General features: G+C 40.2%; 1 protein-coding gene across 1 annotated transcript in view; it reads left to right on the top strand.

Moving 5' to 3' along the window:
• Positions 1-543: 543 nt before the first annotated feature.
• The window catches only part of MTAP (methylthioadenosine phosphorylase), a 39580-nt gene continuing 30926 nt past the window's right edge, over positions 544-9197 (top strand). The window contains exons 1-2 of the mRNA XM_063457237.1: positions 544-637; positions 3780-3866. Of these exons, the coding sequence (XP_063313307.1) occupies positions 614-637; positions 3780-3866 (111 nt within the window). The 5' untranslated portion in view covers positions 544-613. The remainder of the gene's footprint in view (positions 638-3779; positions 3867-9197) is intronic.

Here is a 9197-nt window from a genome sequence, read left to right as displayed (position 1 = left end):
ACCCCCTTCCCTGAGCTCCCTCTCACTTCACCCCCCCACATCATCACCCATCCCCCCTCCCTCTCCTCATCACCCCCTCCCTCTCACAACCTCTCACAAATATAGGATCCCCCGGGTGCCAAATGCTCCAGGTACCCTGGATATAGCGGGGCATTCAAGAACAAATGATAGGAGGTGGTGGTCTGATAGAGGAAAATATGAACTGGCCCTCCCAAATAAGGGCAATTGAGTGGTATGAAATTAACAGCAAGTCCCTGAGATTAGCTCTTCACTTGTAACTAACCAGGCTTGGAAAAGTCACATAAATTGTCATGTTTTTGTAATGTTCTTCAATTTTCATTTTGGTCTTTCTTAGCAAATGTGAGCCACCAAGTTTATTAATGACTAATTTAACAGTGTGCAAAGTACAATACCTGCAGGGCTATGGTTTGCTATACCACTGACTCCACAATACACATACCAGAGTACATAGAAGGGGACAGGCAGCAGATAGCGTTGTTTTGAGCAAGAGGTGTAAATAAGATCAAATTGACAGAGCTTGCAGGTTTGAGGCGGGACCATAAATGCGGAAGGAGGCGGTCCCTCTATTTCCCTCTCTCTCCAGCGTGCTGACATGGCTGAATCGCATAGTGTAAAGGTGAGCTTGGCAGCTAGCTCTGTGGTTATTCTGATGTGTTGCTTGCTCTTTAAGTCTCTGTCATTGTGTGACAATGCTGGCACGGAGGGAGTGATCGCATGCCTTGGCCTCACCCAGATCACGCAGGGAATGAAGGCGGGTGTCCCAGCATGCCAATGACTGATGGAGGCTGGTCTGTATACATTGTGTGCCATGCGGTGTCACCACCCAGTGAGATCGCCCTGTATTAATGCACGGATGGCCAACAGCCTGCAATTATTGGAATGTACACCCTCCCCTTTATTCAGCCTGATTGCCGTCTTTACAATGTGTGATTTAACTCCTATACCTTCATTGGTCTGCTCTACCTGTCATTGTGTACTCCGTGCCAGGCAACATGCTGTCTGTCATAATGTGATTTCATATGGAAATCGAGCAGCGGCCTACCAGGCCATGGAGTGCATGTTACTCCCCCAGGATGCTGTAACAATACATCATAGAACCAGAAGAACAAAAATGTGAGGTTTCTTCCTGTTCTATAATTGATCTGCGTTCCATGCTTTAGAATACAACATGCAGACACGAGGAACAGTGTAGCCCAGTGAGGGGGGTAGGGGGTTACTAGAGCTGTAGCGGTATCAATGTTCTGAGTCAGTTATAAACAAAATAAACATCAGCCTTGGATCTTTGACAAGTATGCTGCTGTATAATGTCAAGGCTGCACACACATTTATTTCTAGTTTGTGCTAAAACTAGCTCCATTCATGTGAGTTCTGGCTAAAAAAGTTGTGATCTTATATCCGTAGTTGTTAATTCCATAAAGGTTTTGTTACATTTAAGACTATTACTGCAGTTTGGGGGGGGGGGTTTCATTTAACTCTACATAGTAGCTAAATGATGTGTGAATGGCATATTTTAGGGAAAATGGCTGATATTTCATAGATGAAAGTCTACTTGGCTTAAAGTTAGTTTGGCTATCAGTCTTTAGCAGAATTTTGCCATTGGGATTTTAATCTGCAACAAACTAGCATCTAGCGATAAAAACAAACAAAAACTAACTAAATTGTATTCCAGAAATGAGACCAAAACCGATCAACTGGAAAAAAAAAATCTCCAAATGAGCTGTTTTCAGTTCTTATGTTTAGGACTAAAATCTGAAGTTCCCTGAATTTCCAACATTTTGTAATTGCTGAGGAAACCCGTAAGGGAGGCATGGAGCAGCGCCTGGCGAATTCCAGATGAGAAGTCAAATCGTTCCATAACGTTTTGATTGCATACAATAGGGAGGGGAGTGCTAGGACACCAGCGAGCTGTAATGGCTATGGTGCTTGGAGTGTTCCATCCAATAGAAGTTGTGCCTGCAAGCCCTTGGGATAATAGAGCTAAACCGGTTATTACCTAGCTCTCGTACCCAAGCATACTTTGACCTAATGCACGCATGCACAGTGCCGTCATGGTTTGGTATAAAGCATCGTTGCGTTCAATGATTCTTCTCTAAAAAAACAAACAAAAAAAAAACGTTCTCTACCTTTTGATCACTGCTTACTTTACTGTGATTTATTTATTTATTTTACCCTTAAGGGTTGAATTTATTTATTTATTTTACATTTTGTGATTTAGTTAATTGGAGTGGGTAGTAGTTAGAGGGAAATTGGGGAATTTACTATTGTTAGGGTTGAAAACTGGGAGAAAAAAAAATTTGTTTATTTACTTAAAGGGAAACTCCAGCGTGAGGACGTCCAGCGACGCTCTAGCACAGAAAACCTGTGCTATGAAGCAGGAAGTGTCCTCTAGTGGCTGTCTAATAGACAGCCACTAGGGGAGGACTTAACCCTGCAAGGTAAATATTGCAGTTTTAAAAAAACTGCAATAATTACACTTGCAGGGTTAAGGGTAGTGGGAGTTGGCACCCAGACCACTCCAATGAGCTGAAGTGGTCTGGGTGCCTGGAGTGTCCCTTTAAAGTTAACTTTGAACACAATGCTCTTCTGCTGAGGAGGCTTATATCATTTTAAAGGCAGACCCAGAGGCGACCGACACTGCCTCAGAGAGTTTTGCTAGTGGATGTGACCATTTGCCAGATACTGCAGGGAAAGCGCTGATTCCCCTGGCGAAGGTGACTGGGTACCTTCTAAAAAATGTACCCTTGATATTCTTGCCTTAACTGCAAGTCATGGCATACTGGCTGATATTTTATGGGAGATGGTCTCCCAGACTAATATTTACGGTGAACAGTATCTGGCACAAAACCAGGAAGGACTTCTGGCATTGAAGTACAAGGATAAAAATGAGTTGTTCCTCCTAACCCACTGTGAACACGCATATGGTCACCATCTGGGGTAGGCAGGAAACTAAACCTGTGCCAGTCTGCCTATATCAGTACAATAAGCACATGAGGGGTGTTGACCTGTCTGATTAACTGCTGAAGCTATACCTAATCATGCATAACATCAGCATGCTATAACAAGTGGGCATTTGATGGCAACCCACAATGCCTTAATACTCTGTAAAAAGGAAAATGCTGAATTGAAAAGTAAATTTTTCGCATTTTATCTAATTTAAGGGCTGCATATGGACTGCCTTAAGGGGTTAAGGAAGCTCCACATCCTTTTTCAAGTAAACGTTTTCCACAATACTCCATCCAGTCATTCCTCCATAGCATTGCAAGATCAACTTGCATAATTTTTGAGAGCTGCCTAATCCCAGTAAATGTTTTGTTGCTTGCAACAAAATACACATTGCACTGCTATTAAAAGTTCTCACCCTTATGACTACGAATTTGCTTTGTCTCCTCTAGTGCCTCCCCACAATCCCTTAGTTGCCAAATCTGGTCACGGGGCATCCTTTAAGTATGCCCAATGACTGCATAGTGTTGATCTAAATCTTGTATGCACTGGAATTAGACCCTGTTGCATAATCCGGGCAGACGAAGGCACTGACAAAATGCCACTGACATTATTTAGTCCAACTCTGTGAAACGGAGTGGCAGCCTAAATAAGGTTCCGGTTCTGCGAAGAATGAGGAATAAAAGGTGGTAATGGGGTAATTCGTTGAAAGCATTACACTGGCACTAACAGAAATTTAACATGCTAACTTTACAAGAAGTTGTTCAGAATTTGTCTTTATCCAGTCTATATACTACCACTTGTGTTTTAATTTCTAGGTTGGAATAATCGGTGGATCTGGACTGGATGACCCTGATATACTGGAAGGAAGAATAGAAAAATACGTAGATACACCCTTTGGAAAGGTTAATACTACTTTATTTGGCTGTATGTGGTGTTGCTCTGTCTATTTTAACTTGAAATAAAGTGTCTGTGAATGCAGGAATATATATATATGAAGTGTAAGGGTTGTATTTGTGTGGAGTGTCTGCATGTCAATGCAGAGGTATGTTTTTGTTGATTGTGTGTGAATGCATCTTATCCTCGCTTCCATGTCACCTCTCTCAATCATTGCTCCCTGCTTTTCCCTTTCATACCCCTTTCTACAGTGTATTCAGATTCCTTTAGTTAAGTGTTCTTGCATAGCAAGACCACTTAATGTTATCTCACATATATATTTAAGTGTTCTTGCATAGCAAGACCACTTAATGTTATCTCACATATATATTATTAAGTGTTCTTGCATAGCAAGACCACTTAATGTTATCTCACATATATATTATTATTAAGTGTTCTTGCATAGCAAGACCACTTAATATTATCTCACATATATATTATTAAGTGTTCTTGCATAGCAAGACCACTTAATGTTATCTCACATATATATTATTATTAAGTGTTCTTGCATAGCAAGACCACTTAATGTTATCTCACATATATATTATTATTAAGTGTTCTTGCATAGCAAGACCACTTAATGTTATCTCACATATATATTATTATTATTATTCTTATTATTCTTATTATAGCCAAATTTGCCACCCTAACTCCTCCCACAGTTTTTACACTACATAGACAAAAATATACCAAAACGTGCAGATTGTTCCCGATCGGATTGCTATTACTTTGTGGAACGTTTCGCCGAATGGTTCACGGAATATCGTCGTTCTTGTGGCGAAATTTGTCCCATAGGAATGAATGGCAAAGCTAGAGTGGGAGCTGGCAAAAGCTGAAAAATCAGGACATGATTTCTAAACTGCCACCACTCCCTCATTTTCAGGCCCACCTACACAAATCTTATATCAAAACGTTCAGCTATCCCTGCTGCCACTAGAAATGTCCACGGCTAAGCCATAGTCCTGATAGTTTTCACAATATGACCATTTGTTTGCAACTCACGCCTTCCATTGACATTCATTGAAACTCCACTCTGCAAAGCTCACATTTGAAGGGCAATTTCGAAACTGCGACTGTGCCTTCATTGTTAATATCTCAGAGACATACTATACATCAAATTGTAGGTCTGGGTCTTGTGATTCTCACAATATAAAGCTCTTCACTGTAGGATTTATAGTTTTTAAAATACGACCGTTTGAATATGGCAACCGCCAAAATACTCTGACCTGTGCAAGGCTGCAGCAGCAAGTGATGTCATAGACAAAGCCTTTTACACCTGCTAATTTTTTATAACTGTATGTTTTAATGTAACTCTGAAGCACTTTGGGCAACAACATTGCAATTAAATGTGCTATATAAATAAATACTAACAGTTACTCCGCCCACTCTAGTTGTAGACTACTGGTGGAGGCAAGAACACTTCACAATTTCCCCAGAAATTGTAGCTTTTCTAGTTATTAAGTGTTCTTGCATAGCAAGACCACTTAATGTTATCTCACATATATATTATTATTATTATTCTTATTATAGCCAAATTTGCCACCCTAACTCCTCCCACAGTTTTTACACTACATAGCCGAAAATTTACCAAAATGTGCAGATTGTTCCCGATCGGATTGCTATTACTTTGTAGAACATTTCGCCGAATGGTTCACGGAATATCGTCGTTCTTGTGGCAAAATTTGTCCCATAGGAATGAATGGCAAAGCTAGAGTGGGAGCTGGCAAAAGCTGAAAAATCAGGACATGATTTCTAAACTGCCACCACTCCCTCATTTTCAGGCCCACCTACACAAATCTTATATCAAAACGTTCAGCTATCCCTGCTGCCACTAAAAATATCCACAGCTAAGTCGTATTCCTTATAGTTTTCACAATATGACCATTTGTTTGCAACTCACGCAGTCCATTGACATTCATTGAAACTCCACTCTGCAAAGCTCACATTTGAAGGGCAATTTCTAAACTGCGACTGTGCCTTCATTGTTAATATCTCAGAGACATACTATACATCAAAATGTAGGTCTGGGTCTTGTGATTCTCACAATATAAAGCTCTTCACTGTAGGATTTATAGTTTTTAAAATACGACCGTTTGAAGATGGGAACCGCAAAAATACTCTGACCTGTGCAAGGCTGCAGCAGCAAGTGATGTCATAGACAGGGCCTTTTGCACCTGCTAATGGTTTCTATAACTGTATGTTTTAATGTAACTGTGAAGCACTTTGGGCAACAACGTTGCAATTAAATGTGCTATATAAATAAATAATAACAGTTATTCCGCCCACTCCAGTTGTAGACTACTGGTGGAGGCAAGAACACTTCACAATTTCCCCAGAAATTGTAGCTTTTCTAGTTATTATTATTATTATTATTATAGCCAAATTTGCCACCCTAACTCCTCCCACAGTTTTTACACTACATAGACAAAAATATACCAAAACGTGCAGATTGTTCCCGATCGGATTGCTATTACTTTGTGGAACGTTTCGGCGAATGGTTCTCGGAATATCGTCGTTCTTGTGGCGAAATTTGTCCCATAGGAATGAATGGCAAAGCTAGAGTGGGAGCTGGCAAAAGCTGAAAAATCAGGACATGATTTCTAAACTGCCACCACTCCCTCATTTTCAGGCCCACCTACACAAATCTTATATCAAAACGTTCAGCTATCCCTGCTGCCACTAAAAATGTCCACGGCTAAGCCACAGTCCTTATAGTTTTCACAATATGACCATTTGTTTGCAACTCACACAGTCCATTGACATTCATTGAAACTCCACTCTGCAAAGCTCACATTTGAAGGGCAATTTCTAAACTGCGACTGTGCCTTCATTGTTAATATTGCAGAGACATACTATGCATCAAATGTAGGTCTTGGTCTTGTGATTCTCACAATATAAAGCTCTTCGCTGTAGGATTTATAGTTTTTAAAATATGACCATTTGAAGATGGCAACCGCCAAAATTCTCTGACCTGTGCAAGGCTGCAGCAGCAAGTGATGTCATAGACAGGGCCTTTTGCACATCTGCCAATGTTTTTATAAATGTATGGTTTAATGTAACTGTGCAACAACTTTGCAATTAAATGTGCTATATAAAAGATAACAGTTACTCCGCCCACTCCAGTTGTAGACTATTGGTGGAGGCAAGAACACTTCACACAATTTCCCCAGAAATTGTAGCTTTTCTAGTTATTAAGTGTTCTTGCATAGCAAGACCACTTAATGTTATCTCACATATATATTATTATTATTATTAAGTGTTCTTGCATAGCAAGACCACTTAATGTTATCTCACATATATATTATTATTATTATTATTCTTATTATTCTTATTATAGCCAAATTTGCCACCCTAACTCCTCCCACAGTTTTTACACTACATAGACAGAAATATACCGAAACGTGCGGATTGTTCCCGATCGGATTGCTATTACTTTGTGGAACGTTTCGGCGAATGGTTCATGGAATATCGTCGTTCTTGTGGCGAAATTTGTCCCATAGGAATGAATGGCAAAGCTAGAGTGGGAGCTGGCAAAAGCTGAAAAATCAGGACATGATTTCTAAACTGCCACCACTCCCTCATTTTCAGGCCCACCTACACAAATCTTATATCAAAATGTTCAGCTATCCCTGCTGCCACTAAAAATGTCAACAGCTAAGCCATAGTCCTTATAGTTTTCACAATATGACCATTTGTTTGCAACTCACGCCTTCCATTGACATTCATTGAAACTCCACTCTGCAAAGCTCACATTTGAAGGGCAATTTCTAAACTGCGACTGTGCCTTCATTGTTAATATCTCAGAGACATACTATACACCAAAATGTAGGTCTGGGTCTTGTGATTCTCACAATATAAAGCTCTTCACTGTAGGATTTATAGTTTTTAAAATACGACCATTTGAAGATGGCAACCGCAAAAATACTCTGACCTGTGCAAGGCTGCAGCAGCACGTGATGTCATAGACAGGGACTTTTGCACCTGCTAATGTTTTTATAACTGTATGTTTTAATGTAACTGTGAAGCACTTTGGGCAACAACATTGCAATTAAATGTGCTATATAAATAAATAATAACAGTTACTCCGCCCATTCCAGTTATAGACTACTGGTGGAGGCAAGAACACTTCACACAATTTCCCCAGAAATTGTAGCTTTTCTAGTTCTTATTATTCTTATTATAGCCAAATTTGCCACCCTAACTCCTCCCACAGTTTTTACACTACATAGACAAAAATATACCAAAACGTGCAGATTGTTCCCGATCGGATTGCTATTACTTTGTGGAACGTTTCGCCGAATGGTTCACGGAATATCGTCGTTCTTGTGGCGAAATTTGTCCCATAGGAATGAATGGCAAAGCTAGAGTGGGAGCTGGCAAAAGCTGAAAAATCAGGACATGATTTCTAAACTGCCACCACTCCCTCATTTTCAGGCCCACCTACACAAATCTTATATCAAAACGTTCAGCTATCCCTGCTGCCACTAGAAATGTCCACGGCTAAGCCATAGTCCTGATAGTTTTCACAATATGACCATTTGTTTGCAACTCACGCCTTCCATTGACATTCATTGAAACTCCACTCTGCAAAGCTCACATTTGAAGGGCAATTTCTAAACTGCGACTGTGCCTTCATTGTTAATATTGCAGAGACATACTATGCATCAAATGTAGGTCTTGGTCTTGTGATTCTCACAATATAAAGCTCTTCGCTGTAGGATTTATAGTTTTTAAAATATGACCGTTTGAAGATGGCAACCGCCAAAATTCTCTGACCTGTGCAAGGCTGCAGCAGCAAGTGATGTCATAGACAGGGCCTTTTGCACATCTGCCAATGTTTTTATAAATGTATGGTTTAATGTAACTGTGCAACAACTTTGCAATTAAATGTGCTATATAAATAACAGTTACTCCGCCCACTCCAGTTGTAGACTATTGGTGGAGGCAAGAACACTTCACACAATTTCCCCAGAAATTGTAGCTTTTCTAGTTCTTATTATTCTTATTATAGCCAAATTTACCACCCTAACTCCTCCCACAGTTTTTACACTACGTAGACAGAAATATACCGCAACGTGCGGATTGTTCCCGATTGGTGTGCTATTACTTTGTGGAACGTTTCGCTGAATGGTTCACGGAATATCGTCGTTCTTGTGGCGAAATTTGTCCCATAGGAATGAATGGCAAAGCTAGAGTGGGAGCTGGCAAAAGCTGAAAAATCAGGACATGATTTCTAAACTGCCACCACTCCCTCATTTTCAAGCCCACTTACACAAATCTTATATCAAAACGTTCAGCTA

Source organism: Pelobates fuscus, chromosome 5, assembly GCF_036172605.1.
Source record: "Pelobates fuscus isolate aPelFus1 chromosome 5, aPelFus1.pri, whole genome shotgun sequence".
In the NCBI taxonomy this organism is placed as follows: Eukaryota; Metazoa; Chordata; class Amphibia; order Anura; family Pelobatidae; genus Pelobates; species Pelobates fuscus.
The sequence above is the reverse complement of the archived record's forward strand: the minus strand, read 5'-3'. Positions and strand labels throughout refer to the sequence as shown.